Source organism: Nyctereutes procyonoides, unplaced genomic scaffold (assembly GCF_905146905.1).
Source record: "Nyctereutes procyonoides isolate TBG_1078 unplaced genomic scaffold, NYPRO_anot_genome, whole genome shotgun sequence".
NCBI lineage: Eukaryota > Metazoa > Chordata > Mammalia > Carnivora > Canidae > Nyctereutes > Nyctereutes procyonoides.
This window is the reverse complement of record NW_026575041.1, coordinates 2,628,622-2,654,469: the sequence shown is the minus strand read 5'-3', so window position 1 is coordinate 2,654,469 and position 25,848 is coordinate 2,628,622. Positions and strand designations below refer to the sequence as shown.

Genomic DNA, 25,848 nt, shown 5'->3' with positions numbered 1-25,848 from the left:
TTGGGGCTCCTGGGTAGCTCAGTCAAGCAGCAGCTGCCTTTGGCTCAGGTCATGATCCCAGAGTCCTGGGATGAGCCCCATGTCACTCAGGCTCCCTGCTCAGCAGAGAGTCTGCTTCTCCCTTCGCTACTTCTTGCTTGTGCTCTCTCTCTCCCTTTCTCAAATATATAAGTAAAATCTTTTTTAAAAAAACAAGAAAACAAACCAAAAAAAAACTTTGTTTAACCTTTTGAGGAAATGCCAAACCGCTTTCCATAGTAGCTGTACCATTTTACATTCCCACCAGCAATGACTATATAAGGGTTCCAATTTTCCATATCCTCATCAACATCTTTTATGTTTGACTTTTTTTGGTGATAGTTCTCCTCGTGGGTGTATAGTGATATCTGTTTCATTGTGATTTTTGTTTATTTGCGTTTCCCTAATGACTAGTAATGTTAAAACATCTTGCTTACTGGCCATTTGTATAATTTCTTTGGAGAAGTGTCTAAGTCTTTTGCCCATCTTTAAATTGGGTTGTTTATTGTCTTGTTGAGTTATAGGAGTTCTTTATATATCCTAGATGTTAATTCTGTAAGAGATGCATGGATTTGCAAATATTTCATTCTGTGGGTTGTCTTTTCTCTGAGTCCTTTGATGCACAAAAGTTTTAGATTTTTGATCAAGTTCAGTTATCTTTTTTTTTTCTTTTCTGCCTGTGCTTTGGTGATGTATGTAAGAAATCATTGCTAAATTCAGTGTCATAAAGATTTTCTTCTATGTTTTATTCTATGAGTTTTATGATTTTAGCTCTTAAGCCTTTGATCCATTTTGAGTTAATTTTTTTAATAATATATTTTTTATTGGTGTTCAATTTGCCAACATACAGAATAACACCCAGTGCTCATCCCGTCAAGTGCCCCCCTCAGTGCCCATCACTCATTCACCCCCACCCCCTGCCCTCCTCCCCTTCCACCACCCCTAGTTCTTTTTCCAGAGTTAGGAGTCTTCATGTTCTGTCTCCCTTTCTGATATTTCCTACCCATTTCTTCTCCCTTCCCTTCTATTCCCTTTCACTATTATTTATTGAGTTAATTTTGTATAGTGTGAGGTAAGGGCCCAACTTCATTCTATTGCATGTAGATATCTTATCCCCAACAACATTTGACCAAAAAAAGACTGCCCTTTCCCCATTAAATGAATGACCTTGCACTCTTGTTGGAAGTCAACTGTCCATAAGTGTAAGAGTTTATTTCTGGGTTATCTATTCCATTTGTCTGTATGTCTGTCCTTATGCTAGTTACTATACTATTTTGATTACTTTCACTTTGTAGTAAGTTTTGAAGTCTGGAAATAATGGGTACTGCTTGCTGATTGCTTTGGGTAGTGTTGTTATCTTACTATTAAATCCTCCAATCCATGAACACAGGATGTCCTTCTGCCTTAGTCCATTTGGGCTGGTACATCAGACTGGGTATATCAGACTGGGTAACTAATAAACAACGGAAATTTATTACCTATACAGTTCTGGAGACTGGAACGTCTAAAAGCAAAGTACTAGCACAGTCACAAAAGGGTGAGGGCCTTTTTCCTGGTTCATTGCCAGCTCTTTGGTATGTTCTCATGTGGTGGAAGTAGCAAGGGATCTATCTGGAGCCCATTTTATAAAGGCACAAATACCACTCATGAGGGGCCGGCCACTCATGATATTAGCACCTCTCAAGCCCCTTGGGAGGATTTCAATATATGAATTTTGGAGGGACACAAACTTTCAGGCCATAGCATTCTGCCTCTGACCACCCAAAATTTGTGTCCTCATATGCAGAATATATTTATTCCATCCCAAAGGCCCCCAAAGTCTTAACCTATTCCAGTGTGAACTTCAGAGTCTCCAACTTCAGAACCTTATAAGTCCAAAGTCTCCTCTAAATCAGATATGGGTGAGACTCGAGGTGGATTCATCTTAAGGCAATAGCTCTCCAGCTGTGAACCTGGGGAAATCAATATGCTTCCAAAATACAATGAAGGGACAGGCATAGGATAAACCCTCCCAGTCCAAAAGGGAGAAATCGGAAAGAAAAAAAGGAGTAACAGGTTCCTAGCAAGTCCAAAACCTTAAGGCACAGTGAGGCAGAGTTCTGCATTCTGGAGTAATGGGTGACTCTGCCCCAGCTCTCACAGGTTGGAGTCCAGTGTCTGTGGCTCTCTAGAGGTGGACTCTCACCCCAGTGTCTCTACTGGTTTGATGTTTTGAAGGTAGCCCTGCTCCGATGGCTGCACTAGGCATTGCCCTAGTGGGTGTTGTCTGCTGTTACCTGACCCCAAAGCAGACTTCGTTCTGAGTTGCATACCACAGGCTCCTGGAGGGTCCATCCTTTGGAAATAGTCACACCTGGTGAAGATAGTCACACCCGTATACTGTGGACACTACCCAAATTTATTGTTTGTGCCCTCTGAAGGGGATGTCACTGGCCTACCCTACACCTGAGGCAGCTGAAGTGCTAAGTGCCAGAATTTGGGGAGCAGAGCCTGCTATGTGAAAGGGTGCCAGGTGTCAGAGGTCTCTCCTTTCAAATCCTGTCTGAGACTGCAATGGGAGGGCCAGCCTTGAAGATTTCTGAACTAAGAAGTCATACTTTTATTGCTTTGGAGGATAGGTAGGTCCTGGCTTCTGTTTAGTCTCCCATGTCTTGAATATTTCTTAGCTTCTGTGAGTTGATAGTCTCACACCAATTATTATCAAATCTGGCCACACCCTTTGTGTTCTGTCCGGAAATTAGCTTTCTTATTTCTTTCTATACTGATAGGCTGAGAATTTTCCAAATTTTAAAATTTCTACATCCCTTTTGATTAAGAATTCAACATTTAGGAATTGTTGAATCATTACTTGGTGCTCATCATGATAAGTGTACTCTGAAAAATATAACACTATATTAATTATCTTCAAATAAAAAAAACAGAAGTAAATACACATGTAGAACAAACTTGAAAGGAGAGGCAAGGGACACCTGGGTGGCTCAGTGGTTGAGCATCTGCCTTTGGTTCAGGATGTGATCCTAGGGTTCTGGGATTGAGTCCCACATGGGGTCCCTGCATGGAGCCTGCTTCTCCCTCTGCCTGTGTCTCTGCCTCTCTCTCTGTGTCTCTCATGAATAAATAAATAAAATCTTTAAAAAAAAAGGAGAGGCAAAATTGGTGAATGGGATTAAGAAATACAAACTAAGTTATAATTCACAGGGAAAAAAGTACAGGGCAGGAAATATAGTCAATAATATTGTAATAACTTTGTAAAATGAGTAACCACACCTGTGAGCATTTTGTAATGCATTGATTGTTGAATCACTATGCTGTACACCTGAAACATAGTAGTGTATGTCAACTTTCTGCAATTAAAAAAAAATAATTCCATCTTTAAATCATTTCTCTTAAATCTTATAAGCATCCAAGAGAAGTCAAGCGACTCCTTCAACATTTTGCTTAGAAATTCCTTCAGCCAAATATCAATTCATCACTCACAGTCCTACCTTACACAAAAAACTAGAACATTATTCAGCCAAATTTTGGGCACCTTATATTAAGCATTGCCTTTTCTCTGTCAGAGACCTCATCAGAATAGCCTTTTCCATCCGTATTTCTACCACTACTCTGGTCACAACTGCTTGAGTATTCTCTAAGATTGAAAGTTCTCTACAGCTCTGCTCTTCTCCTAAGCCGTCAAAAGAATTATCCTTATCAATCCATTAATGACAATCAATGTAGGCTTTTTCTAGCATGCACCTCCAAACGTTCAACCTCTGCCCACTACCCAGTTCCAAAGCCGTTCCCACATTTTTAGTTGTTTTAGGAGCAATCCCACTTCTTGGTACCAATTTTTCTTAGTCCTTTTGGGTTGCTATAAGAAAATACCAGACTGGGGATCCCTGGGTGGCGCAGCTGTTTGGCGCCTGCCTTTGGCCCAGGGCGCGATCCTGGAGACCCGGGATCGAATCCCACGTCGGGCTCCCGGTGCATAGAGCCTGCTTCTCCCTCTGCCTGTGTCTCTGCCTCTCTCTCTCTCTCTCTCTGTATGACTATCGTAAATAAAAAAAATAAAAATAAAAATTTAAAAAAAAAAAAAAGAAAAAGAAAATACCAGACTGAGTAGCATATAAACAGCAGAAATTTATTGTTCACAGTTCTGGAGCCCAGAAGTCCAATGAAATAAGGGTATCAGCATAGTCACGTAAGGCCCTTTTTTGGGCCACAGACTTCCTGTGGTACCCTCACATGGCATAAAGGGCATGGGATCTCTCTGGAGCCTCTTTTATAAAGACTCCACCCTTATGATCTAAAGACCTCCTCAAGCCCCACCTACTACTAATCCCACCTTTAGGAGATTAAGTTGAATTTTGAGGGAGACAAACATTCAGACCATAACACATTGCATTTATTTATATATTTAATTTCTTTCAGCAATGTCTTAGTTTTCAGCATAGAAGTCTTTCATGTCCTTGGTGGTTAGGTCTAGTTCCTAAGCATTTTATTCTTTTTGGTGCTATTGTAAGTGGAATCTTTTTCTTAATTTCCTTTATGGATTGTTCAGTGCTAGTTTATAAAATGCAACTGATTTTTTTAATGCAACTGATTTTTATGTTGATTTTGTATCTTGCAACTTTGCTAAATTTGTTTTATTACCTCTACCAATTTTTTGTGGAATATTTAGGGTTTTTACATACAGTTGACACTTGAACAATGCAGGAGTTGGGAGCATTGACACCTGTGCAGTCAAAGCTGTTTATAAGAGGGATGCCTGGGTGGCTCAGCAGTTGAGTGTCTGCCTTCAGCTGAGGGTGTGATCCTGGATCTAGAATTGAACCTCGCATTGGGCTCCCTGCAGGGAGCCTGCTTCTCCCTCTAGCCTATGTCTCTGCCTCTGTGTGTGTGTGTCCCTCATGAATAAATAAATAAATTTTTAAAAAATCATATAAGAAACAAGTCTTGAGAAGGATGTGGAGAGAAAGGAATATTTGTGCCCTGTTGGTGGGAATGCAAACTGGAGTAGACACTGGAAGACAGTATAGAAATTCTTCAAAAAGTTAAAAATGAAACTACCCTGTGATCCAGTAATTGTACAATTGCCTGTTTACCCAAAGAATAAAAAAATACTGAGTCAAAGGGATACAGGTACTCCTATGTTTATCGCAGCATTATTTACAATAACCAAAATATGGTAGCAGCCTAATTGTCCATCAATACATGAATGGATAAAGAAGTGATATACACATACACACATACAATGGAATATTAGTCACAAAAAGAATGCAATCTTGCCATCTGCAACAATATGGAAGGAGCTAGAAAATAAAATGCTAAGTGAAATAAGTCAGAGAAAGACACCATATGATTTCACTCATGTGGAATTTAAGAAACAAAACAAAAAACTAGGCTTAACTATAGAGAACAATCTCATGTTTACAGAGGGGAGGTGGTAGGGGACTTGGCTGAAACAGGTGATGGGGATTAAGGAATGCCCTGTGGTGGTGAGCACTGGGTGGTGTATGAATTGTTGAATCACTATATTGTACACCTGAAACCAATGTAATACTGTATATTAACTATCCTGGAATTAAAACAAATATGCATATAACTTTTGAGTCCCCCAAAACTTAATATTGTTGCCTAGAAGCCATACAATATTAAAAACAATTAACATAATTTGTATGTTATTTGTATTATATATTGTATTCCTACAATAAAGTAAGCTAAAGAAAAAACATTAAGAAAATCATAAGAAAGAGAACATACACTTACAGTACTGTACTATATTTATTGAAAAAATTCTGGGATGCCTGGGTGGCTCAGTGGTTGAGCATCTGCCTTCAGCACAGGACGTGATCCTGGAGTCCCAGGATCGAGTCCCATATCAGGCTCCCTGCATGGAGCCTGCTTCTTCTCCTTCTGCCTGTGTCTCTACCTCTCTCTGTCTTTCATGAATAAATAAATAAAATCTTAAAAAAAAAAATTCTGGGGCAGCCCGGGTGGCTCAGCGGTTTAGCGCCGCCTTCAGCCCAGGGCGTGATCCTGGAGACCCAGGATCGAGTCCCACGTCGGGCTCCCTGCATGGAGCCTGCTTCTCCCTCTGCCTGTGTCTCTGCCTCTGTCAGTGTCTCTCATGAATAAATAAATAAAACATTAAAAAAAATTCTGCATATAAATAGACCCATGCAGTTCAAACCTGTGTTGTTCAGGGTCAACTGTATGAGATCATGTCATCTGTAAACAGATTATTTTACTTCTTCCATTCCAATTTGGATGCCTTTTACTTCTTTTTCTAGCCTAATTCCTGGGAGTACAACTTCCAGTACTATGTTGAATAGAAATGACAAAAGTGAGCATTCTGTCTTGTTTCTGATCTAGAGGGAAACCTTTGAGTCTTTTACCATTGAATATATTTGCTGTGGATTTTTAAATATAATACATGCCATGTTAAGGAAGTTCTATTTCTAGTTTATTATTTTTGTTATAAAAGGGTGTTGAATTTTGTCAAATGCTTTTTCTATATCAATTGAGAAGACCATGTGTTTTTTCTTTATTCTACTAATGTATTATATTACATATGTAATATGTGTTACACATTAATATATATAAAACCATCCTTTCAATCTAAGAAACAAATATTTCTTGGTCATAGTATATTCTCAACATTCTGCTGGATTCAGTTTGCTAGTAATTTTTTGAAGATTTAAAAATCAATAGTGGCTGTGGTTTTCTTGTACTGTCTTTGCCTGGCTTTGATATCAGTGTAATGCTGCTCTCATGGAATGAATTAGGAAGTGCTTCCTCTTCTTAATTTTTTTTTTTTGAGAAAAGTTTGAGAAGGATTGATGTTAATTCCTTAAATGTTCCATATAGTGATTCAACAATTCTGTACATTACTCAGTGCTCAACATAGGTGTACTCTTAATCCCCTTACCTATTTCACCCATCCTCCCCATTGGTAACTATCACTTTGTTCTTTATAGTTAAGAGTTTGTTTCTCGTTTACCTCTTTTCTTCTTTGTTTTGTTTCTTAAATTCCACATATGAGTGAAATCCTATGATATTTGTCTTTCTCTGACTTCTTTTTTTAATATTTATTTATTTATTTATTTGAGAGAGAGAGAATGAGGGAAGGAGCAGAGGGAGGGAGAGAGAGAGAATTCCAAGCAGACTGTGCCCAGCATGGAGCCCAATACAGGGCCTGATCCCACAACCTCAAGATCCCAACTTAAGGTGATACCAAGAGTCAGATGTTTAACTGACTGAGCCACCCAGGTACTCCTCTGACTGACTTATTTCACTTAGCATTATACTCTAGAATCATCCATGTTGTTGCAAATGGCAAGATTTGATTCTTTTTAATGGCTGAGTTCCATCCATTATGTATATATACCACATCATCTTTATCCATTCATCAATTGATGGACACTTGGGCTACTTCCATAATTTGGCTATTGGAAATAATGCTGCAATAAACACAGGGGTACCTGTATCCCTTTGATTTAGTGTTATTGTGTTCTTCAGGTAAATAGCCAGTAGTATGATTACTGGATCATAGAACAGTTCTATTTTTAATTTTTTGAGGAAGCTCCTTATTTTCCACAGTGGCTACACCAGTTTGCATTCCCAACAGGGCACAAGAGTTCCTTTTTCTCCACATTTTCACCAACACTTTTTTTTTGTGTTTCAGATTTTAGCCATTCTGACCGGAATGAGGTGATATTTCATCATGGTTTTAATTTGCATTTCCCTGATAATTAGGGTTGAGCATTTTCTCATCTTTTTTTTAAGATTTTATTTATTTATTCATGAGAGATAGAGAGGCAGAGACATAGGCAGAGAGAGAAGCAGGCTCCATGCAGGAAACCCGATGTGGGACTCGATCCCGGGACTCCAGGATCACGCCCTGGGCCAAAGGCAGGCGCTCAACCACTGAGCCACCCAGGCATCCCCAATTTTCTCATGTTTCTGTTGGCCATCTGTGTGTCTTTGGGGAAATATCCGTTCCTTTCTTCTGCCCATTTTTAACTGGATTATGTGGGGGTTTTGGTGTTGTGTATATCCTTTATGTATTTTGGATACTAACGCTTTATTGCAAATGTTATTTGCATACGTCTTCTCCCATTCAGTGGATTGTCTTTTGGTTTTGTTGATTGTTGCCTTTGATGTACAGAAGTTTTTATTTTGATGTAGTCCCAGTAGTTTATTTTTGTTTCCCTTGCCTTCACCCCATCCACCTCCTCTCTGATAACCATCAGTTTGTTCTCTATAGTTAAGAGTCTTTTTGTTTGTCTCTTTTTTGTTTCTTAAATTCCACATATGGGGGATCCCTGGGTGGCTCAGCAGTTTAATGCCTGCCTTTGGCCCAGGGTGTGATCCTGGAGTCCCGGGATCGAGTCCCACGTCAGGCTCCCTCCATTTAACCTGCTTCTCCCTCTGCACCCCCCCCCACTCTCTCTGTGTCTATCATGAATAAATAAATAAAAATTCCACATATGAGTGAAATCATATGGTTGTCTTTCTCTGACTTATTTCACTTAGCATTATACTCTCTAGATCCATCCATGTTGCAAATGGCAAGATTTCATTCCTTTTTATGGCTGAGCAATATTCCATTGTTAATGTATGCCATATCTTCTATATCTATTTGTATATTGATGGACACTTGGTTGCTTCCATAATTTGGATACTGTAAATAGTGCTGCAACAAACATAGGGTATGTGTATCCCTTTGAATTAGTGTTTTTGTATTCTTTGAGTAAATAGCCAGTGATATGATTACTGGATCATAAGGTAGTCCTATTTTTTGTTTTTTGGTAGTCCTATTTTTAAATCCATACTATTTTCCACAAAGGCTGCACTAGTTTGCATTCTCACCAGCAGTGCATGAGGGTTTCTTTTCTCCACATCCTCACCAACACTTGTTTCTTCCACTGTGCGTCTTTGACTTATCAGCATGCACTTAATATTGTACTATTTCACATAAAATACAGAAAACTTGCCACAGTATAATTCTATTTTCCCACCTCCTCTTCACTCCTCTTGTTATATTTTTTCATTCACTCCCAATTTTGCATATAATATGGGTAATTAATTCTCATTGAATATTCCATTTTGCTAGTGAAATATACCATAGATCCACCTATTCTAAAATTTGAGTTTTTCTGCTTTTTATGATGCTTTTTTACCTATTTTTTTGGTAAATATATGTACACATTGCTGTTTGGTGTACTCTAGGAATATAATTGATGGGTTATGAGGTATGCAAATACTTGTCTTTCTTTACTGATTAGTTTTCAAAGCAGTGGTACCGGTTTACACTCATGTGAGATTTCTATTTGCTCCACATCAGTACTTAATGTTGTCTTTCACCTTTAGCCATTTAGGTGGATATGTAGTAGTATCACATTTTAATTCAAAAATTCTTAAAAACACTGTGCTGACCAAACAAAAGAATATATGAGCCAGATGTGGTCTGTAAGCCACCTCCAGGTCAGACTGTTTTCTAAGAATATTTGTCTTAAAGTGTGTGTGAATAATTTAATAGTTGTCTACTGGACAGCTGGAAGATTAAAAAATCATGCAGCAATCCTATTAGGGAAAGATTTGAAGCAAACTGCATTTGAAGTATCCATTTTTTTTCTTGCCCTGTTCAGTGGGTTGAGTGGAAAGAACCAGGGTCTTGTCAGGACCATGATAAATGGTAAGCCCTGAGGCTGTAGAGGCACAAAGAAAAGAGCCCTTAACCCAGTTGTGGAAGGTTCTCTATAATACGGTCTCATCTCCCATCCCTCTTCATCATGCAATCTTCTGTGACATCAGACTGAACTTCAGAGTGAAGACTTTGGTCTTCTATGGCCATTGCTCATGCCATTTCTTCCATGTGTTCTTTCTGTGTGGAAAGCTCTCCCTCCCCTCTCTGCTTGACAAATTCCTATTCATCCTTCAAGGCTCATCCTAAATTTCTACTTCCTGTCCCAGAGCTTTCCCCAGTTTCCTTGGCAGAGTGGGATACCTCTCCTCAGAGCTCCCACTGTACCATGTCCCTCACTTACCTCTCACCTCATCAAAATCATTGGTGTTTATGTCTCCCTCTAACTTAGGGGCTCTGGGGATATGGCTGGGGCAAACACCTGAATTTTTTGCCACTTAGTTCTCATCTATTCTTCCTACTCTTGGAATGGTGCCCTAAACTTACTTTGGAACTCCCCACCCCACCCCACCCCTGTTCTAAGCCTTGTTCTTTTAGACGATCTTTTCCAGATCACCATAGCCTCATGGATGACCACAGGACCCAATTTTGGCTAATGTCCTTCTGCCCCAGGACTTTTATTCATACTGTTGGAGGAAGAAAAGCTCTCTTGGCTAGACTTGAACCCAGAATATCACTGCAGCCTCTGAATGAGCCAGCTCTGTGGCTATAAAGATGAAAACAAAGTCTAAGGAATGCTGAATCCCTGCATCAGTTTCTGGACTTCCTAGTTATATAACCCAATGCTTTCCCTTCTTTGGCTTAAATCAGTTTGAGCAGGTGGTTTCTGTCATTTGCAGCCTCAAAAGGCCCTGGCCACCTACTTTCTATGAAACTAACTCCTTGATTCAACTCTGGAAGGATGGGAACCTAATGGAAAGGACCTCTACACCACCAGACTCTCAGACAGGGCACAGCCTGGATCACCCATCAGATCAGATGACAGAGACCCTGACATAGCCTTTCCTTTTGAGCCCTCAGGGATGGCCACCTTCAACCTACCACCTTATGGGTGGGGAAAGCAAGATCCAGAAAGGTTAAGTGAATTGTCCCAAATTGCTGTTAACATGCTGTCACCAGCCCTACTTGCCCTTACATAGTCTTCTCACTACACCAAAGAAGGCACTAGTAGGTGCTGAATCACTGATATGAGCTGTCCCAGGGGGACAAGGCCCCTTGTGGGGTAGGGGGAGGACAAAAAAGCCAGAGCCAGCGCTAGAGCCAATCACATCTTTATTAGTCTCTGCAGCAGGGTCACTGGAGCCCCTACCTACAAGGGAATTTTAGCAGGCTACTCTGGCTACCGGGCAGGAACGTTAGCACTTCTATTAGGACAGAAAGGGAGAAGAAATTGGAAGGGAGCCAAATGGAGAGACTGCTGGGCCACTCGATAGGGAGGCACACGTAGGGCTTCCTAATGGATCAGGCCCAAGAGGTGAACACTGCCTCTCCCCCAGGGTGAAGGAAGAGACAAAGCCTGAGATGGTGACAACCACAGATATGGACAGAGGTCCCAAGTTCTTGGGGACCAGGAATGCATGGCTTGATGGAGGCACCCATCCTAGGGCTGGAGGTCCCAAATAGAGCTCATCTGCTCCCCAGCAAGGGGACCCCAGGTTCAGCTCAATTGCTGCCCCAGGCATCCTAACATGGGGGAAATCTGAGCCCTGAAGAAACAAGGGACCCAGGAAGCTGGTAGTGGGAATGGGGCTACCCTCAGGTTTTAGATTTGAGTATGTGTCAGTATTAACAAAAGGGCATTATATTCATTATAGGCACAATCATGAAACTTCCGTCCAAAAAGCTCACATCTCCCCAGCAAGCTCTTTAGCCTGGAGGGCCATCATGATCTGATCCCAGTCCCCACCCCAGCCTAACTGAACTCAATTCCTTGGACATGCCATGATATTCACTGTTCTGCACTCTTGCCAACAATCCTACTTCTAGCCTACTTTCTTTTTGTTCTTTATCCTCATGTAGATGGAGGATAACTCTGTCTTTATAACTCTCCAGCTGCTGGAGAAAGAACCTGACTCCTGTGTCTCCAGCACCTGGGAACTTGAAGTCACATGAGTTGTGTCTTCTGTGTCCTGTGTATTTGGGGAAAATGTGTCCATATATGTGTATAATGAAATTCTGGGGTGTCTTGCAGTAGATATAAGGATTTTGAGCTATGTTTGCGCCTGGGATGATAGCTTCTTCCAATTTAGAGGGTGAGGGAGTGGGATGGATGATCCAAGTCCAGAAGGGTTTAATGGAGAGGAAGGAGCCAAAGTATGACAGGTCTTAGTGGAGGGTCAAGTAAGAACAGGGGTCTGTTGTTGGTCTATGCGCAGGGTCCACACTCCGAGTCCCAGGGCTCAGAACCAGCAGGGCGACCACATGAGCGAGCCTAGTGCTGCGCCTGTGGCAGCCCCGGCAAGCATGCCCATGGCCAGCGGAGCGCCAGCACTGTAGCAGGGATCCTCCCGCACTACCACGTGCGTCACACCGGGGCCTGTGGAGAGAGCCATGTGGGCTGGGGACTTAAGGGCACAGACATCTTCGCCCTGAGACTCATGCTCAACCCATGACAAGAGGCAGAGCCCACTTTCCTGCACCTCAGTTGGAGAAACTGAGGCCTCGATGCAGGAAGGACTCGTGCTCTTTTCCCAGGGCTTACAGGCCTTGAATCTGCTACGGACATTCTGGGGCTATGAGGCTAGGGTGCAACAGCGAGGAAACCCGGGGATCTCTAAGAACCTCCAGGCCCCACCAGAGGATGGGCATTCCTAATTGCCAGGCTTGCAGGCGGGAGGAGGTGGCTGTTCCCGCCTTTGGCCACCAGGGGTCGCCACCAGCTCAGAAACGGGTATCACGGGACAGCCAGTGAGAAGGGGCGGGCGTTGAGAGGTGAGCGCCACTCTACAGTGTGGAGGGGCGCTGGTCCCAGGTATTCCGAGTCTCGGGATGTGGGGGGCCCAGCAGAGGGGTCACTACATGAGTGGGGCCTGGCGCTGGATTGGGGCAGGGGGGCGAACCAGGTGGGAGACTTACCTGCGTAGGGTCCGTAGTAGCTGCGGATATATGTGGCTTCGTGCGCATTGGGGGGTACCACCTCATAGTAGTCCTGGTATGGGCTGTAGACGCGTACCTGGGGAGCCCCACTGGGTTAGCTGCCCGGGAACTCTCTATCCCAGGTTTGGTCTCAACACACCCGGCTTAGGTCCTTCTAGGCCCACAAAACCACTTCCCCAAGTTTAGAAATGATCCCCCAAGAACCAGCAAGCTCCAGGAAAGAGGCCCTGCCTCTGCATACAGTCCATGGTTCTTGTCCTCTGAAACTTTAGCCCCAACATCCAGCTCCCAGGATCCCATTTTTCCTGCCCTGGACTCCCTAGCACTTCCCTGATCAAAAATTCTCCATGAAAAAAAAAATTCTCCATGGCTCCCAACTTCCCAACATAGTCTAATATTTGCTAGCTGCTTTCCATTGGTCACATTTGGAGAAATCCAGTGGATTTCTCTACTCTCCTAGTCATGAGATGGGGCACATTGCCCAGCCCCAGGCCCAGAAGAAAAAGCAGGTTGGGGGGGGGGTAGGAAAGAAGGGTAAGGATGGAAACTAAAATATTATCGAGCAACCATCATGTACCACATTTACCAGGCCCTGGGGGAAGTATCCATATTTGTTACTTCTTCTACTTCTTACTGCAGACATTATTATGCTCATATCACCATAGAGCTAGGGACAGAGGCTCGGAGAATGATCATTGCTCTCTCTGGTGGGGACGGATGCAGTCTCTCCATTAGAATTTTATCAACCCAGGACGCTTAGGTGGCTCAACGGTTTAGCATCTGTCTTCTGCTCAGGGTGTGATCCTGGAGTCCCGGGATCAAGTCCCACATTGGGCTCCCTGCATGGAGCCTGCTTCTCCCTCTGCCTATGTCTCTGCCTCTGTCTCTGTGTGTATTCTCATGAATAAATAAATAAAACCTTAAAAAAAATTTTATCAACCCCTCAAAACCTAATTCACAAGTCACCCACTCTAGGAAGCCCTCCTGGTTTCAGAAAGAATCCTTTCTTTCTGAGTTCTCTATGGACTCTGCTTGTATCTTTTGTTCGTATCTCTCCTCCTGACCTTTCCTGCCTGCACCCCAAATGTGAGCTACTTATAAGCAAGGACTCTGATTACATCCAGGACCTAATGAATAGCAAGAACTAATAAATATGTGAATTAAATGGAAGCTCCTAATCCAAGCCCTTCATTTTATCCCCTGGAGAGCAGGCCTGGAAAAGGGGCAGGATCTTCTTCTCTCTCGGCCCCTTCTTCATCTCTCACTGGGTGTCACACTTGAATGGTCCAACTCCCTTCAGAAGTCCAGGTGTCTTAAACCCCACCTATCTCAAAGTGATTTCATCACCCACCTCCCAAACTTATTCTTCTATAAATACTTTTCTCTAAATGCCACCATCCCATGCACTCAAACCAAGACATCAGGTTAGCACCCTTGTCTTCACGCATTTGTGTTCCATATCACATCAGCTACCAGGCAGGTCTCATGATTTTAACTTCTACATATGTTCTTCTGTCCATCTTTTTGACCAGTGCCAAGAGAATAAGCAATTGGTTTTGGTAACTTGGAAGTTGTGGGTGACCTTGAAAAAAACATTTTTCAGAGGAGTGGTTGGGTAGGAATCCAGGCTCTGGAGAGTTGAAGAATGATTGAGTGGTGAAGGGTGGAATCAACATATGACATCTCTTTCAAGAAATTTGGCTATAGGTGCACCTGGGTGGCTCAGTCGGTTAAGTATCTGCCTTAGGCTCAGGTCACGATCTCGGGATCCTGGGATTGAGCTCAGCATCAGGCTCCCTGCTCAATGGGGAGTCTCCTTGTCCCTCTCCCTCTGCCCCTCCCCCTGCTCATGAGTACTCATTCTCTCTCTCTCTCTCAAATGAATAAATAAAGTTAAAAAAAAAAGGTTTGGCTGTAAAGGGGAGTTCACCATGCACACCTTGTGATTTCAAATCTCCATGCCATTTCTCTTTGATGGGGTTGCCTTTCTCTGCATTTTTCATCCAACTACCTAACTTATCTTTCAGACTGAACCCAAGTATCACCCTCCCCAAACTTCAGGTTCTGTGAAGGTCCCATCTGGGGTCCCATAGCCCTTAGAGTCTCCTTATCATAGCACCAATCACTCTACAGTGTCATTGTTTGTATCCCTAGGAGTGTGTATCTCTCTCTTCAGACTTGGAGACCCCCACCCCATGAAGGGGGGAGTCTACTCAGGCCTCATTGGGATATGATAGGTGACTAGTGGATTGAATTTATCTCTAGTGAGTCAAGTACAGAGCCAGATGGGAACCAAGGTCACACAGCTCTAAATCCAGCCTCAAGTAAGGGACGATGACAAGCAATGCTTAATCTCAAGTGACTTTCCTCATTATGTTCTTCCCTAAAGGTGATCCAACAGGGCTTTCTTTCTCTTACCCAGTTAGAGCCAAGATCTGAACTCTATGCCTAGGAGGACCAAGAGAAAGCCAAGCACTCAGATCCCAAATTTGATTTGTAGAGAACTTGAGATGTAGAGCCTATACCTGCCCAGCAGCTGCATAGTGAGCCTGTGGCCCTGTCAGGCCTTAGAGAGAGTGGAAAACACCACCTCATGTCCCTTGTGGCACTTGTTTCTACCCTCCAGGTCTGGGAGGCCCAGAGGTAAACTCATGTGAGTTACCTGGCAACGGGTCAGGGGATCCCACAGAGACCCCATGGGGAGAACCTAACTAAGGGCTTGATCCCTGATCCTCTAAAAGCCCAGCCCCTTTTGCAAGTACAGGGTCAATCAGGAGGTCACACATGAATAGATCCCTTCCCTAAGAAAAGCTGTTGTTACTTAGGTTTACAGATTTTTTTTTAATTTTTTAATTTTTTTATTATTATTATTTTTTTAGTTTATTTATGATAGTCACAGAGAGAGAGAGAGAGAGGCAGAGACACAGGCAGAGGGAGAAGCAGGCTCCATGCCGGGAGCCCGACGTGGGACTCGATCCCGGGACTCCAGGATCGCGCCCTGGGCCAAAGGCAGGTGCTAAACCGCTGAGCCACCCAGGGATCCCCAGGTTTACAGATTTTAAATCCGATTTTTAGGCATCCTCACTTTAAACAAACTCATATCCTCCTTTGGGCAGGGAGGATGTCTCAGAATGCTGGGATAGAAGTCCTAGTCCTGCCACTGATGAGTCAAGTGACCTAGTCAAGTTATATAGCCTCTCAGAGCCTCAGTTTTCACATCTATAAATGGGAACAGTCTTTCCTACAATGCCCATTCCTAAGGCACAATGAGAATCCAGCTGAGCCACATCTATGCATCCCAGGTAGGCTTGGCATTTCTGGGTTCAGTGGTTCTGCACATCAGACTTACCTGAATACGTTTTTTTAACCACAGATTTCCAAGGCCCCACTCCAGACCTACAGAATTAAAGCATCCAGAGATAGGATCTGAATGTTTGGGTTTTTTTTAAAGTCCTGATGTAAATCTAAGGCACTGTCACATTAAGCACTAATGTGCCAGAAAAGGAGTTCACAGCTATAAAGGACAAGCAGGGACACCTGGGTGGCTCAGCAGTTGAGCATCTGCCTTGAGCTCTGTGTCTCTCATGAATAAATAAATTCTTTTAAAACATTAAAAAAAAAAAAAGGACAAATACTTGAGGCTCCTGGGTGACTCAGTGGGTTAAGCATCTGCCTGCAGCTCAGGTCACGATCCTGGGGTCCTGGGATCAAATCCCATGTTGGGCTCCCTGCTGAGCAGGGAGTCTGCTTCTCTCTCTCCTTCTGTCCCTCCCCCTCACTCATGCACACTCTCTTTTTTAAAAATTAAAAATTAAAATTAAAAAAGAAGATAGGCACTCTAGGACAAGCCTCCACTCTACCCACCCCATGCCCTGCTGAATACTGAGGACAGAGAGAATTCATCCCCCAATCCTGCTTTCTAGAGATTCCAGATATTCTGGGATGGGAGAAGGGAGACAGATATGGACTAAATTACATTACGACATGAGGTAATGATGCCATTAAAAGAGGGTTTTCACTCCTCCTTCCTCCCTTTAGTCATTCATTCATTCACTCATTTGGTGAACACTGCCTGAGGCTCACTTGTGCCCTAGCTCCATGCACCAGGAATAAGGAGGGTCAAAATAGACTGTCCCTGTCACTGAGCTTTCATTGAGTGCCTGCTGTATACCCAGCACTGTGCTAGGCACGCTAGGGGCAGAGCTGATCAGACCTGGTCTTTACCTTGGAGGAAGTTGCAGGTCTAATGGGAGAATAGAGACTGAAATAAAGGATCTTGAAACCAGGCCTAATAAGACAATACTAAGCATTAGTGCAGCAGGCTGTGAAGGGAGGTCTGGGAAGTCTTCCCTGAGAAGGTAGCAAGCAGCCTTTGAAGTGGTTCTCAGAGGCTAAGCATCTGTTTGTCAGGTGAAAAAGAAAACTAAGAGTTTTCACAACAGAGAGAATGGCACATGCAAAGCCTAGAAAGAGGGGAGAAGTCTGGCACAGTTGGGAACATAGGAAACAGAGTAGCTAGAGCGCAGGAGATGAGAGGATGTGGTAGATGAGATTGGCCCAGGCCAGACCCTGAGGCCCTTGAAAATAGTGCTGTGGTTGGTGCCCTGTGGGTGTTAGGGAGCCATGGGATGTTTGTGAGCAGGGAAGGGATGTGACCAGGCCCAGTTTTGGAGGCACATCCTCGTGGCCGAATGGAGGCAGGGAGGGCTGAGCCAGCACTTACCCAGATCCGCCTCTCAACCTTACAGGGGCTCCATGAGCGGGTCACACACCTGACCTTGGGGCAAACTCGGCGGCTCCTGGGAGGGACGGTGGCTCCAGCTGGGGCCTGCTCAAGCCACAGAAACCCAAGAAGAGGGAGGGAGGGAGGAGGTGTCAGAGGCCCTCTACATCTGGAGAAACTCAGAGCTTTTAACAGGCCCTACCAAATCTGGGACACCTGGGTGGCTCAGTGGTCGAATGTCTGCCTTTGGCTCAGGTCATGATCCTGGGATCAAGTACCCCGTGTCGGGGTCCCCGCCGAGAGCCTGCTTCTCCCTCTGCCTGTGTCTCTGCCTCTCTCTATGTGTCTCTCATGAATAAATAAAATCTTAAAAAAAAAATAATAACAGGCCCTACCAGAGCCCTCTGCCAGCTGGCTGTGGGAAAAAGTAAGAGTTGTCCCCTTCCTCCTCAGCGCATGGTAATGGAGGGAGGCTCAGGGTAGTTACTTGGCCTAAGTCACACAGAGAAGGGTCAGTTGTGTCTCTCCAGAATTAGCCTGCCTTCACCTGTTTTAGACTGCTGAGGCTCCTGGTCTCCAGGGAGGACAGAACAGTTCTGATCTGCCCTCCCACCCACCTGCCCCCTTCACTGGCCTCCCAGCCTTGCCCCTGGCTGTGTCCCTGGCTCTGTGTTCCCTGGAATAGCCTCCATCCGGGGGGCGGGGTATAAATCTGCAGGACATGGAGGGACAAAGTGCAGGTCACTCCTACATAGGCACAGGACAGAGAGAAGGCACAAACACAGGCGTGAACACTCAGAGCCAGGCAGACACTGGTACAAAGAACACAAACATTCCACTAGAGCAAGCGCTGGGACCAGAGGGGTGTGTGTGAAGGGGGGTTCTGGGAGGTGGAGAGAGGATCAGAGCAGAGAGATGTGAGCAGAGCACTGGGAAGGTGCACAGGCAGAGAAAAGACAAGGCAGCTTCATAGAGTCAAGAGTGCAGAACGGTCAGCCCTCACCTCCTTCCGCCTCTTTCGGGTGGGACAGATTGGCCCTGCATATGGGAGATTTGCAGCTCAGACCCAAGTTAGCCAACAGAGGTGCCTCCACCCTGCTGACTGCTGCTCCAACCTCCTCACTCTAATCCAGCCTCCACCCAGAAGCCTGAGTCTGCTCCCCAAAGTCTGGCCACAGACCTTCCTGCTTCATGCCCTTTATTGCTCCCCACAACACTCCTCAGAGGTCATCTCTCCCATTTCTTTCTTTCCATGTGTTATCCTCCAGCCAGGCCAGACTCCGGGCCCTTACACACACACACACACACACGTACGTGTGCACATCTCACTTCCCCACCTCTGCTCATGTAGTTCTTTCTGCAGCTAATGCCCTTCTCTCCAAATATCACTGACCTAGGTTCCAGTACAGGTTCTTCCACTGACTTAAGACTAGGTTTCAGATAAGTTACCTCCCCTCTGAACTCCAGCTTCCCTATCTGTAAAATGGGACTAAAAGTACCAACCCTATCAAGGCTGTGGGAAGATTAAATGATATAACCAATGGTAGATACAGAACACAATGCCCAGCCCTCAGCAGGTACATGCCCAAGAGGGGTTCTAGATGCAATCTGGTCTTCTCTGCTACTGCCCAGTAGACTTCTCTCTAGATGACATTGGGCTCCACCATACCACAGACAGAAGGAGCAAGCACAGAATGTGGAGTCAGGCAGATGGGCCAAGCTGGGCCACCCTTGAGCTGCGGGCTTTGGGCAGCTCCTCAAACCCACACCTTCATCAATCACTAAGCTCCATTGACTCTACTTCCTAAATATGTCTTATTCTTATCAGCGTAGGCCATCAGCAAGGCTTTGGTCCAGACCTCCAGCTAGTCACTAAGACTCTGTCCCAGCCTTCTAACTGGTCTCCTGGCATCTCCTCTTACGCTCTGCAGTCCAGTCGCTCCCTAATAGCCAGGCTGTCTTTTTAAAAATACAAATCTGGGCAGCCCAGGTGGCCCAGTGGTTTAGTGCCGCCTTCAGCCTAGGGCATGATCTTGGAGACCTTGGATCAAGTCCCATGTCGGACTCCATGCAGGGACTTCCCTCTGCCTGTGTCTCTGCCTCTCTCTCTCCTCTCTCTCTCTCTCTCTCCCTCTCTCTCTCTCTCTCTCTCTCATGAATAAATAAAATCTTTTAAAAAATTAAATTAAATTAAAATTAAAAAAATACAAATAAAAATCTCTGATCTGTTCATCATCAGATGAACTGCTTGAAAGCTTTCAGTGACTTCTTGGTGTTCTTACCAGAAACCAACATTCTTAACATAGCCCATAATGCCTGGCCCTGCCAACCCTCCTTCTCCCTGCTCTCGCTCTCTAAGCTCCAGCTGCCCCAGCCTTCATTCTGTTCTTGAACTTGCTAAAGTCTTAACCTCTCTCAGGGCCTTTGCACATGCTATTCCTTTCACCCCACCACACCCCTCTCACCCTGTCCATTTCTGTTTATCCTTTGGGTCTCATTTTTAGCCTGTCCAAACTCCCACCAGGATCAGGCCACCCAGGTGGTCACTTGTTGAATGCACATTGCACATCCCTGTCAGAGCAGTTACCACAATTGCATGAACTGTATGATTAGTTGCCTCACATCTGGCTGCCCACGAGGCTGAGTCCAGGAAGGCCAGGCCTACCCCTCCTTACTTAGTTCACCTCTGATCCCTGCCCTTTGGCCTGGTACCTGGCACATAGTAGGAACTCAGTAAATATTTGTTGTGTGAATGAATGAAGCTCAATCTTAACTATCTGCAGAGAGGGAACAATAATCCCAACCTCACAGGACTGCTGTAAGGAGCAGCCTGAACTGTACCTGTGTCATGCCTGGCATATAATAGCTGCTCAATAAAAGGTAGTTCCTTTCCCCCAGCTCACATGCCGCCTCCTTCTTTCTGTCTTTCCTCTAAGCACCAGTTATCTGTGTTCTGTCCTTTTCTACCTGGGACTCAGCACATCTGAGTCCACAGAAGCCTATCCACTCACATATATAGGAACTGAGAACTCCTGTCAGGTGGAGACCGAGTCTGAGTCACCCATGATTCCATGGCAGGAACGGGTGGGGGGAGAAGAGGAGAGAGCATGGGGGCTCACCGGGGTGGAGTTCGCCTCCAGCAGTGCCGTCTTCCATGCTCTGCAAAGCAAACCCGCCAAACCATGAGGAGGGAGGTGGGAGATTAGGCCTCTCCATGTTAGACTTTCCTTCTCAAGCTAGTCTCGTTGGGTAGACAAAGGTGAACCGCCCCCCACCTCAGTCACATGGACAGAGCCTCACTTGAGCTAGAGCCTCCTAATTCATTCTTAGCCTACAGTCTCACCCTCTTTCAAACAGTTTCCCTGTCAAGACAATAGACAGCTGGGCTTGGGTGGTCTCTTAGGGGCCTTCAGATTCTGGCACGCCTGGGCTGGTTCTCTAGCTGCAGCTCACCTCCACACCCCCAAACCTACAAACACAGTTCCCCGGCACTGACTCCAGAGCCCCGGCCCAGTGGACACCAGACAATCAGGCCTTTGTTGGTTGCCATGGCACCTGGCTGGGGTGGACAAGGCGGCTCTGTGCTTTGTCTGCCCAGAGCTCAGCTTCCCCACTCCCACACACCCCATCTCTTTCACCCTCCTACAATGCAAAGGCCGACCGACCCTCAGCCAGAGGGTAGGAAGGGAAAGAATTTGAGGAAGCAGGCACACCCAGTCTCGCAGTGGAGATCTGCATCCGACATTGGGGTGTCCCTGCAACATAGTGGGCTGCCTCTGGTAGGCGGGTCAGAGTCTATGCCTCAACGAAGGTCACCCACTAAGGCATCTTCCGAGAAGGCAGTGGGAAGGACAGCTCAGACCCTGTCATCAGATGGATGTCACAGAGCTGTCTCTTCCTTTGTATCACTCCCAAGTGAGGGCTCATCTCAAAGCTGGCTAAATACAAGACTCTGTATGATCAAGGACCACACACCTGAGGCAGGTAGGCATCCTCCTCCCTCAACAGTCCTGAGTTCCATCACATTCTATGTGAGGAGTTTCCTGGGTACCATACCAACCACCAAGAGCCATTCAAGTCTGCCCAGCCTCCACCCTGCTGACTCATCTTTGTCCCCCTTTCCTACCCTTTGGGAATCAGAAGGCCCAGTGAGGAGGAGGCATCTGCTACATTCCCCAAGATCCCGCCCTATCCTCTTCTGGAGAACTCACATGGCATCATCCTTGGTCTCCGCACACAAGTGCAGGCGGGAGCCCTCCCGGAGGTTCACAGTTAGCAGGCCATCTCGGCTCCGGCCCTCTGGGGGCTGCACATCTAGAGGCAGACACATGTATGGGGTTTCCACAAAGCACAGGTCCCAGGTCCCCCAGCAAACCAGAAACAAGAATAGGAACTGACCTCTGGGTCCTGTTTGTTGGTCATTGCCAACGTCCTCTGATCCCACACATTTTTGGGGGGGATTCTGCTTTACTCTTGAGAGCCTTTCAACCTTTCTACTTGCCTACTGCCCTAGTTTGAGACATCTGTCATTTACCCTGTTATAACTGGGGCCTGAGTCTTGGCTGAGGACATTTTGCTGTGTGACTCTGGGCCAGTTACTAAACCTCTTTGATTCTCCATATTTCTTTTCATCTTTATCTAGTTCCTGGCACCTAGAGGGCAGGAACTGTGTCTGACTCACCTCTGTGATCCCAGCATAGGACCCAGGCCCAACACAGGGTAGGAACTCATTTCTTAATTCACACCCCCGGGAGTTGGGGTTGTAGAGACCCAGAAGCAATGTCTATGGAAGCCCTCTGAAGCTGCAAAGAGCCTAATACAGGTGTTATCAGACAGACACAGTGGGAGGGCCATGGCCACTTTCACAATGCCAGAGGTAAAAGGGCTTCTCACCGCGGCACTCTTGGCCAATCTTTATGTCACGGACGTTGAATTGGATGAGCACGCGATCCTCCTCATCCTGCGCAGTCTCATCATGGTAGTAGCCCAGGGTCCCATCCAGCCACAGGGCGAACCAGTTCCGCTTCCAGCGGCGGAGGATGGAGCCTGTGCAATATTCCACATTTGCTAGGTAGGCTGATAGCGGAGCCTGCTAAGAGGCAGGAGCCCTAGACAGGCTCCCAGAATCCCCTTACCCCCACCCCCCAGTGTTATGACCACCCCTTTCTTGTCTACCTACCTCCTGAAATGATGGCAGGGCTTCTTTCTGTCTTGCTCACCCAATGCCTCCCATTGGGCCTAACACATAGCAGACATCCCATAAATGTGTTGAATGGTAAATGAATGACCAGATTCCTTCCTTGGGGGCTTCCAAGGCCAAGCCCCAGGTTTCTTCAAGGACAGAGACCTCTCCCCACCCTGAGCCTCTTTCTTATGTCTTATGGCTGACTTGTGTGACAGTCTTTTGTGTAGTGTCTGTCTCTTCTACTAGACTGGGGGGGGGGGTGTCCACAGCTCCCCATACTGGACCTGGCACCCAGCTGGGCCTGTCTCAGTGTTTGCTGAACTGAACGAACTGAGAATGGGTCCTGGGTCATCGGGGAGCTCCTAAACCGGGACAACTCTTGTTCAGATCACGATTCTGGTCAGAGGTGGGTCTGGAAGCCTGATCCCTAACTTTAGACGTTTTTACAATTGAAAATTTGAACAGAAAGGGCAAAGACATAAGGGAACTACTTGGGGCTTCCCAGAATCCAAAGCACAGAGGTGTTTTCATATTATTCTAAGCCTTGTTCTGTGGCCAGCCCTGGGCTAGGGTGCTGTGGATATGCAAAGCATCAAACCCAGCCCCTGCTCTTGAGCAGCTCATAGTCTGGGGTCAGTATGGGAAGACTTATAGGGAAAGGCAGTTATGGGGAGGTGGGCAATGCTCTGACAGAGGTTTGTATGAAGCATTGGAAACAGTGTGGGAAGCCTCTAACCCAGCTTGGTGCTACAGCAGAGGCTGGAGGGTGGATGATCAGAGGAAAAGTCAGAGAAGACTCCTCACAAAAGGGGACATTTACCAAGCAGTCAGGAATAGGAAGGACATTCCAAGCAGCAGGAAGAGCATGACAAAGAGGAGGAGAGGATAAAGAGGGTCTTATTTCTTGGGAGGATGGTTCACTGGGGCACACCTGACAAGCCCACTTCCCCTCACTCCTGTCCCTGGACAAGGGACAGACAAGGATTTGGCCCGGGGTCACTCACTCTGTCTCCACAGCCAGCCGCCCCTCACCAGGGCCATCTCTTCGAAAGGACTTTCCAGGATGGGGTCAGGTGGAACCTAGGAGAGGAGCCATAGGACACACAGGCCTCATCATCAACTCCAGGGCAGCTCCCCAGACAGCAGCCCCAGCTCTGTCCTCCCTGGGGGAGCCACCGAGGAAACATTTAAGGGAGTGCTCATAAACAAACAAGGGTAAGCCTGCTAATCTCCTTCTCCTTTTCTGCTCCAGGAAGATAATGGGAACACTGTTCTTGCGGGGGGGGGGGGGGGGGCAGCCACCCACTGTGCGGGTGTGGGAGTGGGGGTCAGGAGCCTGGATTCCAATCTCAGCTCCATAACCTTGACCATGTCCCTTCTCCCTGGCTTTCATTTCTAGATCTGTGAAAGTGTGTCTCTGAAGCAGGTAGAGACTGGGATGAGGAATACGTATAATGTTGGAAACCCTGGAATTTTGAAATGCTGGCAGCACAGAATATTAAAATTATGGCAATGAATGAGGGACTTTCATGATAAGAAATGCCTCCCTCCCATTTGAACTTCACCTGAAGCGTTTACAAAGTATGTAAGATAATAGTTCAAAAGCAGTTCTGATTGACTAAGCATTATGTGCCAGGTGTTTCTCAGTGCTTATATCACTGAAGTCTCACAAAAATCCTTGTTATTACCAGAAAACAGAAATAGAGAAGCTCAATCACTTGTGCAGATCCCCCTGATTAGTAAGCAGGGGAACCAGCATTCACACCCAGCAGTCTCAGTTTCTAATCATTACACCAGTAGGAGCTTTTAAAACTTTCGATACCCAGGTCATATCCCATAATAATGAAATCAGAAAGTCTGGGGCCGGGAGGCAAGCACTGATAGTCTTCAAAGATCCCAGATGATTCTAATGTGCAGCAGAGTTCAGAAATCGCTGCACATACTAGACTACTCCACCTTGTCCCCACTGTAATTCTCTTAGATGGGTAGTCTTTCCTCCTGTTTTACAGATGGATAAACTGAGGGACAGCGAATGACTTGTCCATGTATGTGAACCTGGAATCCAGGTTCCCCCTGTTCCCGAGGCCGACTTACTTGGGAGCAGGTGCCTCTGCCCTTCCCCCACCTGCTCACACCTGTTACTGCGTAGCAAGGGCTGGCACACCTGAGCTGGAAGGCCTGACTTTGTCCCTGCTTCTCCCGATTCTCCCTCCCCTCTCCAAGTCCTAACACTGGTCAGACGAGAGGGTCAGGTGCAAACGCCCTCTCCAGCCTCCCCTGGATGCACCCACCTGTCTACACTTCTTGCGGATGCTGCTGCCAAAACGGCCGCTACTTGATGCTTCTGCTACCCAACCTGCTGCGCCTGCGCTTTGTGTGTTCCAGAACGCCTGGGGTATTTCAATCCCCAGGCGGCGCCCTGGGCCTGGCTGCCCCTGGGCCCCGCCCCTTGGCCCCGCCCCGCCTCCTGGGAGGGGATGGGCGGGGAGAGATGCGCGCACGCGAGGCATCCTGGGACTTGTAGTCTGCAGCCCCAGAGCTGGGCGGTGCAAGACCTCTCCTGGTAACCTTGTGCTGACCTGGAGCACAGGTGAGAGACTGCATCTGCAATTCTATTTTGCCAAGACATTTGTGCACTCATTTATTATGAAATACATTTCCTAAGAATCATTAACTCACTCTCTAAGAAAAAGTAAGGTTAAAAGGAGAAGCCAGCCTCCTAATTCTGTCATATTCTCTCAATACTCAGTTTGTGCCTGGCACTGTACTGGATCCACTAGTGGAGGGCACAAAGATGCATCCCACAAGGCCTTTCCTCCTTCCTTCCCCAGCTTCCAGTCTGGTAGGGGAGACTAAATGTAAATAAAATTTACATTTAGTATGGGGGTATGATTATCAGTACAGGGGATGATTTAACGATCAAAGAGAAGAGTCTCACTTTGCTCAAGAGGTTCAGGAAGACCTCCCCAGGAGGCTAAAAAAGGTTCTTGAGGGATGAGTAGGAGTTTCCCAGGGGAGAGCTAAGAGAATCATATGAGCCCTGATTAGGAAGTTCAAAAGAGTGTCCAGTATTTCAGTGTGTTTAGAAAATAGAGTACAGGGGGGAGGAGGGCATGGGGAGTGGTAGAGAATGAA

At 46.0% G+C, this 25,848-nt stretch overlaps 1 protein-coding gene across 2 annotated transcripts; it reads right to left on the bottom strand.

The window, feature by feature from the left end:
• Positions 1–10,964: 10,964 nt before the first annotated feature.
• Positions 10,965–25,226, bottom strand: PLEKHB1 (pleckstrin homology domain containing B1). 2 transcript variants are annotated; one of them, XM_055320830.1, is made up of 8 exons: positions 25,005–25,226; positions 23,718–23,793; positions 22,422–22,574; positions 21,740–21,842; positions 20,648–20,687; positions 17,529–17,633; positions 12,785–12,881; positions 10,965–12,245 (listed from the first exon to the last, which is right to left on the bottom strand). In XM_055320830.1, exons 1-8 carry the CDS (start codon positions 25,221–25,223, stop codon positions 12,109–12,111), a joined length of 930 nt encoding a protein of 309 aa, XP_055176805.1. In that variant the 5' UTR covers positions 25,224–25,226; the 3' UTR covers positions 10,965–12,108. The 2 variants fall into 2 exon arrangements, with proteins under 2 accessions (XP_055176805.1, XP_055176804.1); XM_055320829.1 differs by lacking the exon at positions 17,529–17,633 and having other exon boundaries at positions 25,005–25,210.
• Positions 25,227–25,848: the final 622 nt, after the last annotated feature.